The sequence below is a fragment of the Chrysochloris asiatica genome, unplaced genomic scaffold, assembly GCF_000296735.1.
Source record: "Chrysochloris asiatica unplaced genomic scaffold, ChrAsi1.0 scaffold00285, whole genome shotgun sequence".
Classification (NCBI taxonomy): domain Eukaryota; kingdom Metazoa; phylum Chordata; class Mammalia; order Afrosoricida; family Chrysochloridae; genus Chrysochloris; species Chrysochloris asiatica.
Genome location: NW_006408803.1, coordinates 360,168 through 382,934, shown reverse-complemented (window position 1 = coordinate 382,934; position 22,767 = coordinate 360,168). Strand labels below are relative to the sequence as shown.

Genomic DNA, 22,767 nt, shown 5'->3' with positions numbered 1-22,767 from the left:
AATATTATTATATCATTGACTTGCTGCTGCTTCTTCCCATGTGGATATAAATTCATTCTTTTACTTGCTTTCTTATATTCCTTTAGGGCTCACCTAGTCCATTGCAAATAGAAGGTGAATCTAAGTCCCTTCTCTCAATGTGAAACTATAAAATGGGAAGGTTGGGCCATTTATGGTGTGTAGTCACAAAGAAAGGAAAGAAAAACCATTACAAGTAAAGACAACAGTAATATAAGTGAATTGGTAACTCATTTAAGCAGAAATTGTAGCTTCCATGGGCATATATAAATGTAGCGCCTGCATTTCACCCCACTCTTGGTAATTTTGCTTCTGGTGTTCAAGAAAATTATATTAAAGAATGATCGGCAGTTTCTAATTCTGGGCAGGCTCATTGTATAAACTGTTACGGTCTTTAACATATTTATCATCGGCTGATATATTTCAGTTGTGAGCTAAAAGTGAATTGTAGTTAGAGCAGCCTGAAGGGATATTAATTAGATTTTTCCCCTTAATCTTTTGAGATGATGTCCTGTCAGCAGTGAAGCATTTCACTGTTAATCAGAAAATCAGCTGCATAGACCGAACTGAAAAGATAAATCTCAAATCAATCAATTTTGCACTTGTCAGCAGCTCAGGTGAAATATTTGGTGGAGTTAGGGTATAGCACTTTACCCAAGAGGAAGATTCTATACAATTCATCACACATGTATTGAATTCTCAGGTACTAGGCACTGCATTAGAATTTGAGACTATAAAGATGAGCTAGACTAAATTCATACTGTTGGAGTTTGAATACTGGTCCTACTTATTTACAACCCCCCCCCCCCGCCCCACTCCTACCCCAGAATCCTGGTACGGCACTGTAGGATAAACACTGGACCATGATATTGGTTTGAACTGCAAGGATGGCAGTTCAAACTCACCAGCTGCTCTTCAGAAACCCTATACAGGGTTGCTATGAGTCGTAACTGGCTCGATAGCACTGAACAATAACTCCTACCTGCCTTTATTAGTTATTACAAAGTCACTGGATAGTGCAAATGCTAATGAGCTTGACTGCTAACCATAAGGTTAGAGATTTGAGTCTAACTGTAATCCCTCCGAAGAAAGACATGGTGATTTACTTACAAGAAATCTGCCACTGAAAACCCTAGTTAAACAAAAACCTACTCTGACATACGTGGGGTAGCCTTGAGATAGATTTGAGTTGGTGGCAGCTGCTGTTTTTTATTTTTTTATTTAGTAGGGTAAAAAATAAGCTTCTATTATACAAAGATTCCAAAGATTAATAGCTTAAATCAGATAGTAGTTTACTTCTCTTTCTTATAATAGTCCTGAGAGGTGAGTCCAGATGGGCTCTACTTCAAAAAAAAAATCCTTCAGGGATCCTTTTTTTTTTTTTTTTTTTTGCTGTACTGTTCCCTTAAAGTATTGTCTTCATCTGCCTGGCTGAAGCTGCCTCACTGGCATGTCTTCATTCAGGTCTCAAGGAAACTGTTAAAAAAACAGGACTCCTAAAATGCACACATCACTTTGGCACACATCCTATTTGGTCCATCTCAGTCACAAGGCCATAGCTAACTTCAAGGAAGTCTGGTAAGTGTAATCTCTAGCAGGGCAGTCATGTGTTCAACTTGAACTACTGGTAGGGCTTCTGTTAGTAAAAGGACAACAGAAATAAATTTTTAATAGCCTCTGTTATGCCTCACTGGTGAGATGCTGCAAGATAAGCACTGGAATGCTAACCACAAGGTTGGAAGTTCAAACCCACCAGCTGCTCCATGGAAATTCCTATACAGTGTCACTATGAGAAGTGACTCAATGGCACTTACCATCTTTCTTTCTTGACCTAAAGATCTAAAGTTATTTCTTGACCATTCAAATGGGATTAACAATAGTATCTTTCCCACAGGGTTGTATAAGAATTCAATGAGAAAATGGAAGAAATGTACTAGTACAGTATCTGAAATATTAAATAAATAAAACTTGTAAAACCACTCCATCGTATCAATTCTGGCTCATAGCGACCCTATAGGACAGAGTTGGACAGCTCCCTAGGATTTCCAAGGCTATGAATTTTTATTATAGCAGACAGCCTCATCTTTCTCCTTTGGAGCAGCTGGTGTGTTTGAGCTTCTGGCCTATTGGTTAGTAGGCCAATGCTTAGCTCATGGCACCACCAGCACTTCTAGAACATGGTGGTGGTAGTTAGGTGTTGAACTAGTCCATGTTTAATATATGTAGGGAGAGCAATGACTCTGTAGTATAAACACTGCTAAGTGTTGGTACTTAAAGCCTGTCTTTGTCTGGGTTTTCGAAAGTTGGTACTTAGAGCCTGTCTTTGTCTGGGTTTTCCAAAGAAGGGAAACCAGTGAAACACATATATGTGTGTATATATGTTATACACACACACATATATATTATATATATATATGTTTATTATCAAGAAAATAGCTTAAGAATTTAGAGTCCCAGGTCCCCAGTGGAAGAGAGAGAGAGCCTTTTCCACCTGTCAATTATATTGGGAGTAGGCCATACCTGCAAGGAAGCATCCCTTCAATTGATTGGCTTATCATAGCCACTATCAAAGTTAACTACACCTGGATTAGGTTTCATCACATTGGGAATAAGCACATCTCAACTGCTAACCCACTGGAAATCCTGGTCTAGTCAAGTTAACACAGAACCCTATTACAGAGACCAACAAGTACTACTGAAGAGAAAGATGAGACTTTCTGCTCCCCAGAAAGTTTATAACCTCAGAAACCCTATACTGGGTCACTATGAGTTGGAACAAACCTGATGGCACTTAACAACAAAAATAAATGTTCACTATTTTTATTATTAAGACAAGTATGCTTACTCTCAAAATGCTTACAATTCCTCAGTAGAGTAGTTGTTTTGTACATTCAAGTCGTTCCAACTCAGCGACTCTATGTACAACATAATGAAGCACTGCAGGGTCCTGCATTATCATCACCATTGTTATTATACACTGTGTCTATCCATCTCACTGGGGAATATTCCTTTTTCAGTGACCTTCCACTTTACCAAGCACAATGTAAATACCTTCTCCAGGTATTGGTGTCCTGATAACATGTCCGAAGTATGGGAGGCAAAGTCTCACCATCCTCACTTGTAAAGATAATTCTGGCTGCACTTTTGAAGATTTGTTTGTTCTTCTGCCAGTCCATGTTTCTTTTAATATTCTTCTCCAATACTATAATTCAAATGCATCAGTTCTTCTATGGTACTCCTTATTCATTGTCCAACTTTCACATGCCTAGAAGGCTTTTGAAAATACTATGGTTTGGGTCAGGTGTATGTTAGTTCCCAAACTGATATCTTTGCTCTTCAACACATTAGAGCACTCTTTGGCAGATTTCCCTAATGCAATATAGTTGATTTCTTGGTGTGGCACTATAGGATAAAGCATTGGACTGCAGGGTCAGTTTGAATCACAAGACTGGCAGTTCAAACCCATCAACCACTCATTGGAAACCCTATACAGGGTCTCTATGAGTTGGAACCTACTTGATGGCACTTAACAGCAACAATAACTTTCATGAGTGTTGATTGTGGATCCAAGTAAAAGGAAGTCTTTGATAACTTCAATCTTTTCTCCATTTATCATGATGTTATTTATTGGTCTAGTTGTGAGGATTTTGGTTTTCTTTATATTGAGGTGCAATCCATACTGAAGGCTTTGATCTTCACCAATCCTCATAGCTTTCGGCAACCAAGGTTGTATCTTACATATGCAGGTTGTTAGTGACTCTTCCACCAATCCTGATGCTATGTTCTTCTTCATATACTCCAATACAGATTTCCTCATGAGCACAAGTAACTGTTCTGAAATACCCATTCTTCTCAATATTATCCATAGTTTGCCGTGATCTATATAGTCAAATGCCTTTCTATAGTCAATAAAACACAAGGAAGCATCTTTCTGGTATTCTCTGTTTTCAGAGAATTTAGTTTTCAGGGCACCTCACCAAACACTTTATTTAGTATATCTTACCTGGGGCTGAGATGATTTTAAAGTAGACTCCAGGATCACACTGTGAGAAATAGTGCCTGATTCTACCTCTTCCGTTCTCTAAAACTACGTCTTTCTGTCACTTTCTTTTGCTTAAATACTACCCATTTTATGCCTTTCAAATCTTATTTTCCAAGTCATCTATTATGTTAATTCTCCCTCAAACACTGTTGAAAACAAATCTCAGCCTCCTCTGCTCTGACAATACTAGTTAGTTATTTAAGTAATTCTTTCCACTGAGGACCACCATTCATTTGTCAGCTTGTTGCTCTGTTGTGCTTTGTGTGTTACTGTGATGCTAAAAACAATGCAACCAGTATTTTAAATACCAGCTGGGTCACTCATGGAGGACAGGTTTCATGGAGCTTCCAGACTAAGACAGACTTCCATGAAGGATAAGTGGACTATGTCTGAATGATTAGCCACTGAAAACTGTATGAATAACTGTGGAACCTTGTCAAATAAAGAACCAGAAGATGAAAACACTGTGACAAGCAACAAGACGTTGTCAGATCTGGTGCCAGAAGATGAGCTTCTCAGGTTGGAAGGCACATATTATTAGCACGGGCCTGTACCTGAAAGAGGACATCATGCTTGGAAAAGTGCAAGGTCAGAGAAAAAGAAGACCCCCAACAAAATGGATTGACTTGTTGGCAGCAAGAATGGGCTCAAATGTAACAATTCTGAGGATGACTCAGCACCAGGCAGTGTTGTGTTCTGTTATGCATAGGGTTTCTATGAGTCTGACTGATTTGATGGCACCTAACAAGTGGTGTGGCACTGTGGGTTAATGCGCCAGACTGCAAAGCCGTTTGAACTGCAAGGTCGGCAGTTCAAGCTCACCAGCTGCTCCTCGGAAACCCTATACAGGGTCACTATGGGTCAGAATCGACTTGACAGCACTTAACAACGGCAACAAGTGGAGTCCTGGTGTGGTGCTGTGGGTTAATGCGCCCGACTGAAAAGCCATTTGAACTGCAAGGTCAGTGGTTCAAGCTCACCTGCCACTCCTCAGAAACCCTATATAGGGTTGCTATGGGTCAGAACTAACTCGATGGCACTTAACAACAACAACAACAATCTTAATTATACTAAGTTATCCTAACAAAAGGATTATTTTTTCTAATATTGTGTGCACTCCTTCAAATATGAGTTGATAAAGAATCACATTTCTTTAAGCATGAATTTAAGTATATATTCTAAATAACCACTCGGAAATAAATTGTAATAAATGAAAATAGCAAAACAATAATTCCTAGTCAATAAATTAGATTCACCTATGCTATAAAACCAAACATCTACTGTCATTTAAGAATACATGTGAATTGTTGTTTTTAGGTGCCCTCAAGTCAGTTCTGACTCACAAGGACCCTTCACACAACAGAATGAAACACCTCCTGATCCTGCACCTTCCTCACAGTTGTTACGTTTGAGTCCACTGTTGCTGCCACTGTGTCAGTCCATCATGTTGGGATTCTTCCTCTTTTTCTCTGACCTCCATTATCCAAGCATGAGTTCCTTCTTCAAGGATTGGTCCTTCCTAACCAGATGTCCAAAGTACGAAAGACAAAGTCTTTCCAGCCTCGCTTCTAAGGAGTGTGGTTGTACTCATTCTATAACGTTGCTGTTGTTGTTGTTAAGTGCTGTCAAGTTGGTTCCAACTCATAGCAACACTGAGTGTTTCTGAGGAGTAGCTGGTGGGTTTGAACCTCTGACCTTGTGGTTAGTAGTCCAGTGCTTAGGCTATAGCGCCACACCAGGACTCCATAACTGTTGTTGTTGTAAGTACTGTGGAGTCTGTTCCGACTCATAGTGACCCTGCACAGCATTTCCAAGGCTGTAAATCTTTACGGGAGCAGAAAGCCTCATCTTTTTCCCGCAGAACCGCTGGTAGTTTCGAACTGCTGACCTTGAGGTTGGCAGCCCGACTCATAATCACTACACTACCAGAGCTCCTATACATATCATTTTAAAAAGCTCAGAGAAGAAGTTTACGGTACTATAGCTACTATAATGTGGGTAAAATATGTGAAAACTGAACCACATCAAAGTAATCTGTGCAGTGTGGCTTTGCTACACTAATTGAATGTTAATTATGCTGTGTAACACAGAAACTTCTGTATAAGACAGTTAGCAGCTCCCAAAATGTTTTTATCACAACAGTGGGTTTTTCTGATGTGCTAGAACAATACGGTTCATGCAGTTTGTTTTCGTTTTTAAATACCAGATTCATTTTTGTCATAAAAAGAAATAATTTCATGTATATTTTAGGTGAAAGACAATACCTTTAACAAAGAAGAAAAACTTTTTAGATGTTTAGAAAAGACTGTAAGGTATTGTGTGAAGAACATTTCATTTTCTCTTCAACACATACAGGTAGGTGAGACAAAACTGTTTTTAATATTTCTACACCATTGTGTTTATTTCCATGGTTATCGTGAAGAGTAAATGTGACTGTTCATTCATTTACATCTGGAAATCTATTGTATCAAATTTAGAAGAAGGCTACAAACTGCTGGTAAAATAAGCCAATATAAGACCTTGGTTTTCACTCTGTTCCCTTACCCACCTCACACTACGCCGAATCCAAATTACCACATTAGGGGAGCTTTGGTCATATGATTGCCACCTGCTTCTGGACCATCAGCTTACTTCCTTTATAAGAAAGATAAGTTCATTAAATCAAAATTGTGACAAAGAAAAATGTTATTTGTTTATTTGAGTATATGAACATCATTTCTTTTCAGCAGGATTTAACATAACTTTCAAAAATACCCAAAACATATAATTTAATAACAGGACTGAATGAAAAGAAAAACAAGGTAGTACATAAAATGAAATCAGTGGAAAATTAAAAGGCACTAAGTACACAACAGAAGACTGCAAAGAACACAAAAACCCAAATATGTGGCTCAAATTTTAACTATAAGTTAACTAGCAGAAGACTTTAAGGAAAGGACATTTGTTGTTGTCAAGTGCTATCAAGTTGGTTCCAACTCATAGTGACCCTGTATAGTATTCCGAACAAGTGGTTGGTGAGTTTGAACCACCTGACCTTGCAGTCCAATGCTAATCCCACAGTGCTACAGCAGTTGCTATGAGTTGGAACCAACTCAACAGCACTTACCAACAACAGCAGCAAAATATAATACAATTGCTGTTATTAAGGTCAGCCAGGAGTTTCCGATAGTGGACCTCATAAAGACACAGTGTCTTTAATAACTTTCTTACAATGGTCATGACTATGGGACACAGAACGGTTGTGACATGTGTCAGTTAATAACTGATCCCCTTTGATTTTCCAGAAATTTTTCTCTTGATCAGGTTTTAGAATGTAAAATATCACACCAACAGAGGATTATGTCCAAATCATCGTGACAGGCACAATGATTTGGAGACAAGGTTCCATGCTATGTTACTGACAAACACGATTTTGTTCATATTAACTGCACAGTATCTATTTCACAATCCAGTTTGCTAAACTTTTCCTAAAGTGCATTCTGCCTATCATTAAAACTAAGTCAAAACATAGTTATAACAGTCAGAGGCAGGGTGAACCCTGTCCTTGATGTACTTCTCAAAGAGTAAATGCCTTTTGGAAACATCTATAGGAAATATTCCATTTCCACTAATTGATTCAACAAAATTATAAATATTTCTTAAAGAAAGCATTGGAATCCTGAAGGAAAGGTAAAGATATAACTGAGAGTAATTTTTTTTTTTTTTAAATGAGGAAGCTCTTTGAATTGAATGTTAAAGAATGACCAATGAAGGAGTCTAAGAAGGATTCCACTTAATGAAGGAGTTTTTATACAAGATTCATAAAGTGGCATGTAAAGAAATACATGGTTTGCATGTAAATTGTGCAAGAATATGCATGAATTGTTTTCTTTTTCCTTTTCGTCTTTTAGCTTTCAGTGATGATGAAGGGGTATGATATTGAGGTCTCCATTTAGGATGCATTTACATGTATTCTTTTTGTACCTTTTGTCTTGGATTTCAGGAAGCCATGCCTTTGGCTCTACAGAGTGTAATGGAGCTCCAAGAGATTTCACACAATAAAGATGAGGAAGAGAGTGGCCATTCAGAGACCCCAAGTAATATCCCAAATCCCTGTGATGACTTTGTAAGTTATTCATATTCACAGAAAAGTACAAATTAAATAATAGGGTTATAAGAAAATCTGCCTTTCATTTCTTTCTCTCTTTTTTTGGGGAATTAAAAATAAAACAGACGCTAAAGTAAACATTAATGTCAAAATTAGTAGGTTTAAGTAGGAGATTTTTAAAAACCATTTAATATTTTTCAAATGGCTTAGTGAGGATTTTACTATAATCAAAACTTAAGCGGACCCCAGAATGTGTTTTTAGGAGTATCAGTATTTGTGTAGTTTGATTTAGTTAAGTCTGCATATGATATTTCAAATATTCATTAAGCTTTAATGTTCTGATTTTCTTAAAGGAGTCTCTGGAAACCTTATAGGAGGAGAGGAGGTAGTCTTTGAAAATGTAATTCTTATTAATATTGGAAAGCAAAGCTTCCTTTTGAGAGCTCTTACCAGAGAGTCACATATTATTTCTTCTGTTCTGTGCTAAAATACTTCTTTTCTAAGAAACCTGTAAAATATAGGTTTATGATCATAAATATGTGGTGGTAGTGGTTATGTGCCATGGAGTCGGTTACTCATAGCAACCCTGTACAGGGTTTCCGAGGCTGTAAATCTTTACGGAAGTAGAAAGCCTCATCTTTCTCCCGCGGAACAGCTGGTGGTTTCGAATTGCTGACTTTGTGGTTTGCAACCCAATTCGGACTTGAGCCAATAAAATTTGTCTAGTCTGAGTAATTGTTGTTTGCTATGTGTCATCAAATCAGTTCCAACTCATAGCAACCTTGCATAGGGTTTCCAAGGAGTGGCTGGTAGGGTTTGAGTCACTAATTTTGTCATTAGCAGTCCACACCAGTATGAATGATAGTGATTGTAATTTACTATCTTGTATTTATATATTATTTCACTTTTATTAATATCAAATAAAAGATACAGTAGACTCCTTTCATCGTCTTTAAAATTCTTGAAAGTATTGGCATTTTTAGCATTTGGAGTCAGACACATCTTCAGTGAGTAGCCTTTGTGTTGGATGTTTAGCATTCCTGGCTTCCATAGGTCTAAATTTCAGTAATGTTTCTCCATCTTGAGTCACTGTAACAGTCAATGAATAGCCTTATGCATTTCTAAACCATAGGACGTATACAACCTCAGTAGAGAACCGCCTACAATTATTTTGCTTTATTGACACCTGGGGATAGAAAATCAAGGTTATGCATGAACTAAAATAGATCGATAGATAGGTAGGTAGGTAGGCAGGCAGGTAAGTAGGCAGTCAGGCAGGCGAAAGATTAGGTTAGATTAGATTAGATTGTTGTTAAGTGCCTTTGAGTGAGTTCTGACTCATAGCGACCCTGTATAGTGTTTCTGAGGAGCAGCTGGTGAGCTTGAACTGCCGATCTTGCAGTTCAAACCAACCTTGCAGCCCAGTGCATTAACTCACAGCACGATGCCCAGACTCAGATAGATAGATAGATAGATAAATAGATAGATAGATGATAGATAGATAGATAGATAGATAGATAGATAGATAGATAGATAGATAGGTAGATAAACATTTTTACAATATGTTTAATGGAATAAATCTGGCTAGATATTTATGAATCTTCTGAGCTAAATTACAGAGAGCATACTCTAGTAAAGCTCTTAAAGGTTTGCTTTGTGGCCTACTTAATTCAATCATTAAGTCAATAAGTATGTATTGAACATCATGTAAGGGCAAGGCATATAATTTCTCCCTCAGCAATCATGTTCCAGAATTTGATAAAATGAAGAGAGAGGGGATTCCTGTGCCTTGCATAAAAGCATAAGATGATAAGGTAAAATACACAAAATAGTTATCAGAAAGCTCAATATTCAAAGCCAATTTTTTTTATTATAAAAAATAGAATGCTTTTCAAAAATGAAGTATGAAGAGCTCACATTCTAGCCAGTGATAGAGCAATTGTTAGGTAACCATGAATGATAGATACATATTTTGTAAGGACAAAATATAAAAATAAAATATGATTCTGATTTGTTCCAGTCACACTTCCTAAATATGGGTGAATCAGTTCATGCCTAAGGGTCACTGGGAAGACTTAGTGTAATTAAATTACCAGATAAGTCAGAAGCGCAATAACTTATCCCAGATACAGCAAACATCATTTGTTTAGTCAAAGGACTCATTAAGCATTATGCAAGTGCATATTGATTATCTCATAAGCTAGACATCAGATTCGATCTATATTGGCCATTCCAGGTGCCAATAAGAGATTGGTTTTCCCTCTCTTCTACATTAATCATAAGTTCAAACTAAGTTACTATGTGCCATTTAAATTAATTAACAAAGCTGCTGTTCAGATACTGTTTACTTAGGGCATGTTGTTGTTGTTGTTGTTAAGTGCCATTGAGTACAGGGTTTCTGAGGAGCAGCTGATGAGTTTGAACCACAGACCTTGCAGTTCAAACAGCTTTGCAGACTGGTGCATTAACCCACAGCACCACACCAGGACTCCTAGGGCATGTTGTTGTTGTTGTTGTTAAGTGCCATCGAGTCGGGTCCGACCCATAGCGACCCTGTACAGGGTTTCCGAGGGTGTAAATCTTTACGGGAGTAGAAAGCCTCATCTTTCTTCCGCGGAGCGGCTGGTAGTTTCGAACTGCTGACCTTAAGGTTCGCAGCCCGATTCGTAACCACTACGCTACCAGAGCTCCTTCCTAGGGCATGTTAGGAGGTATAAAAAAGAAATCTTTCAAACTGGTATAAAATAATCATATAACCCAAGAATACACAAAAAAAACCCACCCCAAAACAAAACAATTACAGCTGGCTGTTCATTACTATTCAAAAACATAGGAGGGGGCTTCAAAAAGTAGAAATAAAAGATAGTGAAAATTTTACAGGATTTTTTTGGAACACCTTTGTATAATAAATAACAAAGTAGAACAATCAGCAAACAGGGCACTAGTGTACTTCAGAACAGAGGAAGAAGAATGACAAACAAAAGAAATAAATGTAGGATGGTCAGGTGCAGATACAGGGTTGAACATTAGTACAAAGTTCATTTTCAATAACTCAGATCTAAAAATATTGTTAAGTGCTGTAGAGTTGGTTCTGACTCATAGTGAACATATAGTGTTTCCAAAGAGCTCCTGGTGGGTTTGAACTGCCAACCTTATGGTTCACAGAACAATGCTGATTCTATAGCGCCATACCAGGAGTCCACTTTAACAAACAGGACTAGGCTTCAGCTTAATTTTTAAAATGTATTTAGATATAAGATAATAGCTCTATGATACTTTCTATTCTAGGAATAAAGGGGGAAATTAGGGAGTATGTGTCAGAATTTATTCAATGGAAGTGGGTTTGGTTTTTGCATAGTGGTTACGAATTGAGCTGTGAACCTTAAGGTCAGCAATTCGAAACTACCAGCGGGGAGAAAGATGAGGCTTTCTGCTTCCGTAAAGATTTACAGCCTCAGAAACCCTGTACAGGGTCACTATGAGTTGGAACCAACTCCATGGCACATAACCACCACCATACAGAAGCCCAGTAGTTAAATGCTAGGTTTCTACCTGAAAGGTTGGTGGGAAAAAGACATGGCAGCTTGTTTCTGTAAAGATTTATAGTGTTGGCAATCCAGTGGGGCAGGGCTACTCTGTCCTGTTTGGTTGTCATGATTAGAATCTGTTACAAGGGAATGGGTTTGGTTTTTGATGATCTGTGTAGGGGAGTCCCTGGGTGGGGCAGCAGTTAATGTGCTCATTTGCTAACTGATAAGTTGATTGTTTGAATGTACAAGAGGTACTTTGGAAGAAAGGCCTGGTGATCTACTTCTGAAAAACCAGTTATTGAAAATCCTCAGAACACAGTTCTGCACTAGCATACATGGGGTTGTCATGAGTTTCAATATACTCTCAGTAGCAACTGGTTTTTATTTGTATAGGGATGCAATTTTATCACCCCAAATTTGAACCCAGGGTAATTAATGTTTTGTGGTAAATATGGGAGAAATAGAGTAGTCTCCTCTAAGACTGCCTCTATCCTCTTTGCTGCCAGAAAAGGGTGTGAGAAATATTGTGAATCCTTCACACCATCTTGGTAGTTAAAGGATGGAGTGAACACGCATGTGCTGGAGTAATTCAGTTTAACTCTGGAAAAAGGAAGAAGTTGAATGTGTTGAAAGAGAAGATCCCTGCAACATGACACCGACTCTTTCTCCCAGAGCACTCACTCTCTACACAGTTGAGTTTGCTAATTCATTGCAATGACCACACGGAACTCACATACCATACTCATGTTAATGGGGTTTTATGAGAAAGTTAATAGGGTATATTTCAGGGTAAGACATGCTCAGGGCACAGTTCCAGTCAGGACAGCCTCTCCAGACAAGGCTCTCACTTTCGCTGAACCCCTTGGCCTGGCCTCTCCCCTGCTCAGCAATGTTACAAAGTACTTTTAGGACTGCTGATAAATGCCTAAAGGACACTTTACTCCTCTATAACCCTCAGCCCAAAGGCACTAAGCTCTTGCTCCCTGGGTCAACAAAGCTAACTCCACAAGTAAGTCCCTAGAGGCACCCCACCTCACAAACAAGTCTCCTGTCCAAAGGTGGTCAGCTTTACTTGCTCCATGGGCCAGGAAGTCTACCACTGTGTCTTATGCTCTGGTTCTAGGTTCTGCTGCTGCTGCTCCTCTATTGTCGCAGCTCTCTATTCCTGGTTGAGGAATGTTTAAGGATCTTATGGCCCAAAGGACATGCTGTACTCCTGGCTCTTTGATGGTTGTGAGATTCACCAAGTCCTGCTTCTGAGATGACTCATTTAAATACCAAAGGCTGGTAACAGTGACCAAGTCCCTAGTTAGAGTGTCAGGTTTTTATAATGACAATCCCATAACAATAACTCACAACTGTGTCATATAATAAAATCAGCATCTTCCCTCACCTTCTCTTACCCAGGCCCATCAAGAAAAAAATCATTTAGTGGAAGTTACAAAGACATGACTAGAACAGGCATACTAAATAATTCACTGCACCATAATCCCAATGACAAAACCAATGGCTGTGAAGAGAAAGGTGGAGTATTTGGAAAGTGGATTAGTAGGCTTTAACTTTATTGCTCTTCTTGCTCACTTTTCAAATTCAGTGTTGGAGTCTACAGCCCCTGTTTTAAGTCTTTGAATGGTTTTAGTTAAAGAGGTGTATCCACAGAAAATACAGCTGATATTGCATCCCTGTCCAAACATGTGATGACCATCCTTTAGACTACGACTATAATATCAGTTCAAAAATACAAGTCAAGCTTGTTAATCTTTTACTTCATACATTAGGCATTACATGAAAATTACAACTACACCTTTCTTGCTTTCAGTGATGAATGTCGGTTTATGATGTGCTCAAAGTCTTTTTTTTTTTCCAGTTTATCCTCTTTCTACACTCAGCAAAGCAAGATCATACAGTCTACCTTACCCATGAGCTATTAGTTTTAACTTACTGAATGATCTCTCTCACCTGGTGAAGAAAACTGCTCAGTGGCACCCCCTTTCAAGTGGTGCTCAGGACATGTCACGTATCTGTCATCCTTAGATATGCCTGTTTGTTACCCTCCCCACCCCACTCTACTCCACCCTACCCCACCCCCCAAAAATGTAAAGATCTGATCCTGTTTTAACTTGGCTAGATACTTTCTGATATCCTTTATATATGACTCCTCTAGTGAGCATTATTGTTGGTAAGCTGCCGTCATGTTGGTTCGGACTCCTAGCAATCCTGCATAGCATTTCCAAGGAGTAGCTGGAGGGTTTTAACTGATGACCTTTTGATTCACAGTCCAGTGCTTATCCTATAACACAAGACCAGGAGTCCCAGAAATAGACATTGGTTATTGGTTGTTCCTGTCTTAATGGAATTGTATTTTCTTTCTGCAGGCTGCTCACTTACAGAGGCTCATCTTGACTCCCTTGTCAGCCCTGCTGCCTTTATTCCCTGGGCCTCAGAAGCTCATTCAGAAACGCTATGACAAACTACTGGATTACAACAGCTACCTTCAGAGGTCAGCAGGAGATGAGTCAGGCTTGGCTAAAAAGGAGTATGAGGCCCTCAATGCCCAACTTGTCGAAGAGCTCCAGGTATTCAACCAGGCTGCTCGGAAGATTCTGTTGAACTGTCTGTGCATTTTCATCACCCTCCTCAGGGACTTGATGCTTGTGGCACAGCGGGTTTATTCTGCTGAAGTGGTACAGGTAAGCACAGCATCTGGCTTTTCTGGCCTCCAGGACCAATTAGAAAGCACATATGCCAAACAAAGCCCTGCCTCTGTGTTGTTTGATTTTTTTTTTTTTTTTTTTTTTTAATATAGTAACTGAAGTCAGTCAGTCTTTTACTCCTTATTGCTCTTCCTCACAGGTAGCTAAAAGAAACTTCTCTGGTTCAGGCATGTGACTGCTAACAGCAAGGTCGGAGGTTCAAGCCCACTAGCCGCTCCTTGGAAAACCCTGTAGAGTCACTATGAGTCAGAATCGACTCCACGGTACTTAACAACAAAAACTACAGTCAGGCTTTAGTTTTGGAGTCCTGGTGTGGCACTGTAAGATAAGCACTGAACTGCTAAACTCAAAGTCAGTGGTTCAAAATCACCAGCTGCTCCTAAGTCGGAAATGATTTGATAACACTTAACAACACACATGTAAATCTTTTTGGAGATTACCAAAACCAAACCCACAGCTATGGAGTAGATGCCAACTTCAAGCGATGTTCTAGGAAAGAGTAGAACTGCCCCATCAGGTTTCCAAAGCTGTAGTCTTTATGAAAGCAGACTGCCACATCTTTTACTCCCTGAGCAGCTTGTCGGTTTCAACAGCCTACCTTTCAGTTCACAGATGAGCGCTTTAATCACTGTGCCACAAAAGTTCCTTCTCATCTGGAAATTACCTTTCAAATACCAAACACTTTTCAGCTTCACTCCACTCATGTGACATTGAAAAATGTATGTTTATATTTTGAGCTCTTAAATGTTTGTTTCTGTTGTTAAGTGCTGTTGAGTCAGTTTCAACTCATAGCTACCCTTTATAGGGTTCCCAAGAAGTGACTGATGAGCTTGAGCCACAGAACTTGTGATTCAAGCCAACCTTGCAGTCCAGCTCATTAACACACAGTGCCACACCAGGTAATCCCAGTGTGAAGACAGAAGCAGGGTAACTGTCAAACATTGTTTTGCTTTTACTTTTCTTTAAACGGGGGAAGCCTGAATATGTTTTTTTTAAAAAAATAAAAATAGATAGCATAATAATGTTGTTGTTATTGTTAAGTGCCATCGAGTCAATTCCAACCCATAGTGACCCTGTATAGGGTTACTGAGGAGCGGCTGGTTAGCTTGAACCGCCAGCCTTGCAGTTCAAACAGCTTTGCAGTCTGGCACATTAGCCCACAGTGCCACACCAGGACTCCATTATAATATAATAATACATCTTATTATATATAGTTGGAGTGCTAATGTGACGCTGTAGGATAAGCAGTGAATTGTTAACCACAAAGTCAGCAGTTCAAATTCAGCAGCTGCTCCTCAGAAAGTCCTGTATAGGGCTGCTATGAGTCAGTGGCACTTGACAACAACAGAACTTCTTTAAGAAGCGTGGTGGTGCCATGGGTTAAATGCTTACCAGCCATTGTAGAGGAGAAAGACAAGGTTGTCTGTTCCTATAAAGATTTATAACCTCAGCAACCCTAAGGGGCAGTTCTACTCTGCCTGATATAGTAACTATGAGTCAAATCAGCTAAATGGCAGTAGGTGGTGGGTAAGGGTTTCTTTATGCAAACAAAAGCAAATACAAACATATATGAAGGTAAGTCAAAAATTATTTGCACTTTGGCTATAGAATTTGTTTTAATCAATTTTTAAAAAAGACAAATTCATCATTTTTTAAAAAACATAATCTCCTGGCTTTTCAATACACTTTGTCCAGTTGCCATCAAGATTTTGTATTCCCTTATTTAAAAATGTTTTAGGCTGAGCTGCGGGCCAAGGATGCACCACTGTCTTCACTTCTTCATCAGAGATGATGCTTTTACAAAGCATCCTTGAGGGACTGCTTTTACAGAACCAAATAGGTGAAAGTCCGATGGAGCAAGATCAGGATTCAAGGGAGGACTTTTTCTTGGTCACTTTCCTCAATTGCTGACCAAGAAAATGTTCAAAAGTCAACTATCAACTGGAAAATTGATGCTTAGAGTTTTCTGGGAGTCTCAAGGGCCAGTATTAGAACACTTATCAGGAAAAAGGTTCACCAATAAACATGCTTCTTACATTGAGATGCTCACTGAATTTCTAAAGCCTAAACTTCAGATTAATGCAGAGGACTGTTATCCAAAGGCTTTGTGACCTTGCATGACAATATATTCTGCATACCTCTGCCAACACTATTGACACTGCAAAAACTTCACTTTGAGGTGTTACAGCATCCTCCATATAGTCCTGATCTTGCTCCATTGGACTTTCACCTGTTTGGTCCCCTCAAAGCAGCCTTTCAAAGATGAAGCTTTACCTCTAATGAATTGAAGATAGTAGTACATTTGCAGCTCAGCAAAAACAGTTTTAAATAAGGGAATATGAAAACTTGTTGACAGCTGGACAAAGTGAATTGAAAAGCAAGGAGATTGTGTCCAAAACAATGATGTATTTGTCTTTTCTACAAATTCATTAAAATAAATTCTACAGTCAGAGTATGGATAATTTTTGTATGCTTTTTCATATATTGTTTTCCACAAACAAAAAGTTATGCTGTAGGATAAGCACTGGGCTGTTAAATCCAAGATCTGTGGTTCAAACCCTCCAGTCACTCCTAGGAAACCCTATAGAGGACTGCTCTGAGTTAGAACTGACACAACAGCACTTTACAACAACAAAAAGGTAGCATATCATATGTACCATTCTACATTTTGCTTTTTAACAGTATATCCTGGAGATGCTTCCATGTCTCTGCACAGAGAGCTTCCTGGTTCTTTTTACAGTTCTTGTGTGGCACAGTATGATAAGCACTGGACAGGTTAGCTGTTGAAACCCACCAGCCACTCCTCAGAAACCCTATACAGGGTCGCTAAGAATCAGAACTGACTCAATGGCACTTACCAACAAGAAGTAGTCCATTGCAATGGTGAAAGGAGCCCTGCTGGTGCAGTATATTCAGAGTTGTGTAAACATTATTACAATCAAGTTTACAGTATTTTCATCAATACAAAATGGCATTCCATCCACATTAGCAGTCACTCCCAATTTTCCTCCAACCTCCCAGCCTTCAGCAGTCACCAATCTTCCTGTCTTTATGAATTTGTCAATTAAGGACAATTTATGTAAATAGAATCATACCATATGTGTTCCTTTTGTGACTGACTTTTTCATTTCATATAATATTTTCACAGTTCATCCCTGCTATGGCAAATATTACTACTCTATTTCTTACTCTTTCTGGGTAATATTCCATCATATGAATAAATCATATTTTATTTATCTAGTCTTCTGTTAATCAACATTTGAATTGTTTTCACTTTTTGGCTATTCTAACAGCTCTGGACACTCATGTACAAGTTTTTATGTTTTAATTTCTCTTATATATATACTAGGCTTGGGATTGCTGGGTGATACAGTAACTCTTTTTAACCTTTAAAAGAACTGCCAGACTCATTTCAAAGGGACTGTACCATTTTACACACCCCAAGGCAATATATAAGCAATAAAGGTATCTTTTTCTCCAAATTCCTGCCAGAACTAATTATCTGTACTTTTTATTATAGTTACCTTATTAGATGTGAAATGGCATCTGATTTTGGTTTTGATTTGTATTTCCCTGATCAACAGGCCCTATTTTTAAACTTTTTAAATTAAAGTATAATGTACTCAATAAAGTACACCAATCTGAAGTGTTACATCCAAGCAATATTTACATATATACATATCTGTGTACCCATCCCAGATCATTTCCAGCATCCCATATTGTTTTTCATGACCACTTCCAAGTTATTGTTGTTAAATGCCTTCAAGTCAGTTTTGACTCATAGTGACCCTATATAGTGTTTCCGAGGAGCAGCTGGTGACTCCCAGGCTGTAGGTCCCCAAACTACTCTTCTAACAACTCTAACCATAGACAATTTTTGTCTGTTTTTCATATTTCATATCATTGAAATCATATATGTACTCTTTTATGTCTTAATTAGTCCCTATTAATGAATATCTAGGATATTCCAATTTTTTTTCTATTACAACTAATACCAACATTATAAAGTAATTTGTAGGTTTCCAGTTTTGGCAGGCAGCAGAGACAGACAGGTAGGAAAGTCTCCATTGGGGAGCGATTGAAAAATCCAGAGAAGCTCTGCTCACAGAACACCACCAGAGCTCTGGATCAAGTGTAAAATATAGGGTGTCAGTTTCTCATATGCAAAAGTGAAAAAAAATCATGATATAAAGGAAAATACTTTGAGTTAGGAAAAACTTGAGATGGGACTCCCTCTGCAACCACCCCACCCAGGCGGAGTTCAGAGGGCAGGGCTACAGCCAGACCGGCACCAGGAACTGGCGCAAAAGCCATGCAGTGACATTTGTAAAAGGTGGTGCAGGGGATTCCACACATTTTTTCCTCCTCTTCCCTGTCGTGCCTTCTTTTCCCAGCCGGGATGCCTTTAGGTGGGTGGGTGTGCATCCCAACCCCCCCCCCAAAAAAAAGAAAAGTCCAACGTTGAGCCCATAGTTTTCCCACAGCACAGAGAGAAAGAGCTTGGTGGCTGTTTATAATGTCAGCCTGTGGGTCCCAGTTAACTTGTGCAGGACTCTTTACTCAGGCTTATACAGCAAGAAAAACCTGATCTGACCTGACATAAAGCCATATAACAATCTGTAAAACCCCAACTGACCGTCAGAGACAAAAATAGTAGACAATCTTTCTCTCATTAACTTCTTAATATCTATCTGCACACCTCAACAGTGGTGACGAAAGGAGGGGCCTGAGCGAGCAGACACCCTGACCAACTGCTGGAGGCTTCTACGGTGCACACACACTGCCTGTGTAGCAAGGCAACTGGACAGTCGGCCACAGTGTTATTTTTGTTTCAAAGTGGTGATTTTTATCTCTGCTTTTATATTGCTTCTGCTCTTGGTGCTTTTGATCACAAATTTTTCCTGGAGGTGGGAACTTTTTCTCCTTACGTTACCCAAGAAGAGTCAGCAATCATGGCCATGTAGCCAAGCTACAAGCATACCCCATAATATTCCACCATTGAGACAAGAGTCAATAACAGCTCTTAAGCATTACATGTGAAAAGGGAAGCCTATTTCCTGATCATATCCACCAGGAGACACCCAGTAAGCTTAATAACACAACAACAAATATCCATTTAAGCATTAAAAAAACTCATAAAACCACTGGAAATGACAAAAAAAAAAAACAAGAAAAGATCTCAAAACATGCCCCAAAACAGAAAAGAATAACTGAGACAAATGAGCTGGATACAGATAAAGGCTCCCCAGGAGAGGCAGAGCAGGTTTTGGATTTTCCTGAGAAGGAATTCAGAAGAATGATTTGGGAACAAATTCAAATGCTCTGAAAAGGGGTGGAGGAAAACAAGGAAGAAGTCAGGAAAGTACTACAAGAGCAATACAACAAGATTGATACAGCATTGGAAACAATTCAAAACATGCAAAAAGAGGTCCAGATGATTAACAGTAAAATATTAGAAATGTACACTGAAAGGGGAAAAGAGCAGAATAGAAGAGATGGAAGCCAGAACTAGTGAGTTGGAAGACAAATCTCTCAATACTGCTAAATAGAAGAGCAAGCAGAAAAAAAGGATAAAAAAAAATCTGAAAAGAGTCTAAGATTCATTCTGGATAACATGAAGAGGAATAACTTAAGAATTATTGGCACTCTGGAACAGGAAGTATCAGAGAAGTCCACAGAGGAGATAGTTGAAGATCTTCTGGAAGAACATTTCCCTAACATCTTGAAAGATGAGAAGATAAACATTCAAGAAGCCAAACATACCCCAGGAAGGATAGACCCTAAAAGAAAGTCACCAAGACATATAACTATCAAGCTCTCAAAAATCAAAGACAAGGAGAGAGTCCTAAAAGCGAACAGGGAAAGAGAAATGTCACTTACAAAGGCAAGCAAATCAGATTAATCTCTGACTTCTCAGCAGAAACCTTGCAGGCAAGAAGGCAATGGGGAGACATATACAAAACCCTAAAAGAAAAAGAAAAAAAAAACAAAAAAACTGCCAACCAAGAATTGTGTATCTAGCAAAACTGTCAATCAAATACAATGGCATAATCAAAACATTCCAGGATAAACAGAATCTAAGAGATTTTGTCAAAACCAATCCAGCACTTTCAAAACATCCTAAAGGAAGTTCTTTGGACTGAAAACCAACAAGAACAGACAACAACCAGAGATTAACAGGCATGGCAACACCATCTGGAACTCAATAGACAGATAGCAGAGTTCAGAACAGAACAAAACTACAACAACAAACTCAAAAGAGCTGGGAGGTCAACCAAAGATCAAAATAATATCCATGTCAAAGAAGGGATAAATGTAGGAACAGAGATCCAGGTGGTGAGGATGTCAGGTAGATTACAGGATACAATAGAGTCTCTTAAATGGAGAGAAAAGTTAATAGACTATAAGGTAACCACAAAGAAAGTTAATACTTCACAATTTACCATGAAAATGAACTTCCAAGCAGAACAAGCAAACATGAAAACTGAGAAGAAACCAACAAGAAATAGCACAAAAAACACAAACTCAGTACAAGAAGGCATGCAGAACAAAGGAACGAACAGCACTACCAAAAAAAATGTATATATAATGGCAGCAATTAATTCATACCTATTGATAATTACATTGAAAGTCAATGGATTGAATACACGAGTGAAGAGACAGAGAATAGCAGATTGGATAAGAAAACAAGACCCTTCAAAGACACACAAGAGACACCCTTACAGAAAAGGATGGAAAAGAATATACCAAGCTAACTTCAACATTAAACAAGCAGGAGTAGCAATTGTAATCTCTGATAAAATAAACTTTAAGACAAAAACCAGCATAAGAAATAAAGAAGGACATTATCTCATGATCAAAGGGTCAATTGAGCAAGATGACATAACCATAGTAAATATTTACACTCCCAATGAAAAAGCATCAAGATATATGAAGCAAACCTTACTAGAACTGAAGAAAAAAATAGCTAAATTTACAATTATAGTGGGAGATTTTAATATGCCACTTTTGAAAAGCGACAGAACAATCAGAAAGAAACTTGACAAAGTTACAGAGGAACTAAAACAGCACAATCAACCAACTTGACCTCATAGATGTGTACAAAACATTAAGCCCAACAACAGCATAATATACTTTCTTCTCCAGTGCACATGGAACATTCTCCAGAACCGACCACATGTTAGGTCACAAAGCAAGCCTCCCTAAATTTACAAACATCAAAATACTACAAAGCATCTTTTCAGACCACAATGTGGTCTGAATAGAACTAGAAATCAACAATTAGAAGACTAAGGTAATAAAGTCGAATACATAGAAACTGAAGAAAACCCTGTTGAAAAGTGACTGGGTAAAAGAATAAATTAAATGTGAATTCATAAGTTCCTAGAAAAAAAAGAGAATGAAAACACAACATACCAAAATCTTTGGGACACGGAAAAAGTGGTGCTGAGAGGACAATTTATTGCAATAAATGCACAAATCCAAAAAGAAGAAAGAACCAAAATTAACACAGTAAATTAGAAATTAGAAACTGTCACCAAAAGAAAATAAATAATAAAGATAAGAGCAGAAATAAATGAGATAGAAAACAGAAAAGCTATAGAAAGAATCAAGAGGACAAGAAGCTGGTTCTTTGAAAGGATTAATAAAATGGCAAATCATTGGCAAACTTAACAAAAGAAAAGAGGGAGAAGACACAAATAACTCACATTAGAAACCACACGAGATGTCACAATGGAACCAAACGAAATCAAAAGGATAATAACAGAATACTATGAAGAGTTGTACTCCAACAAATTCAAAAACTTAGAAGAGATGGATACATTTTTTTGAAAAACATGACCTACCAAAACTTTACACAGAGTGAAGTAGAAAACTTGAACAGACCCATAACAAAAGAAGAAATTGATCAGGGCATCAAAACACTTCCAACCAAAAGAAGTCCAGGCTCAGCTATCAGGGAAGAGTTGTCACCAATTCTACTCAAATTATTCCAGAATATAGAAGAAGACAGAAAACTTCCTAACACTTTTTATGAAGCAAGCATAACCCTCCTACCAAAACCAGGAAAGGACATCACTAAGAAAGAAAACTACAGACTAATCAATATCCCTCATGAACATAGACACAAAAATTCTCAACAAAATCCTAGCCAACAGAATCCAGCAGCATATCAAAAAAATATTATATCTTGACCAAGTGGGTTCCATAAAAGGGATACAAGGATGGTTCAACATTAGAAAAGCAATCAATGTAATCTACCACATAAATAAGAAAAAGGAAAAGAACCACATGATCATATCGACTGATGCAGAAAAGGCATTTGACAAAATCCAACATCCATTCCTGATAAAAACACTCAACAAAATAAGAATT

The 22,767-nt window shown here is 38.3% G+C and overlaps 1 protein-coding gene across 1 annotated transcript in view; it reads left to right on the top strand.

The window, feature by feature from the left end:
* Positions 1 to 22,767, top strand: part of ARHGEF38 (Rho guanine nucleotide exchange factor (GEF) 38) — a 193,392-nt gene that overhangs the window by 152,938 nt on the left and 17,687 nt on the right. Inside the window, exons 8-10 of the mRNA XM_006874555.1 lie at positions 6,311 to 6,415; positions 8,043 to 8,165; positions 14,053 to 14,367. Of these exons, the coding sequence (XP_006874617.1) occupies positions 6,311 to 6,415; positions 8,043 to 8,165; positions 14,053 to 14,367 (543 nt within the window). The remainder of the gene's footprint in view (positions 1 to 6,310; positions 6,416 to 8,042; positions 8,166 to 14,052; positions 14,368 to 22,767) is intronic.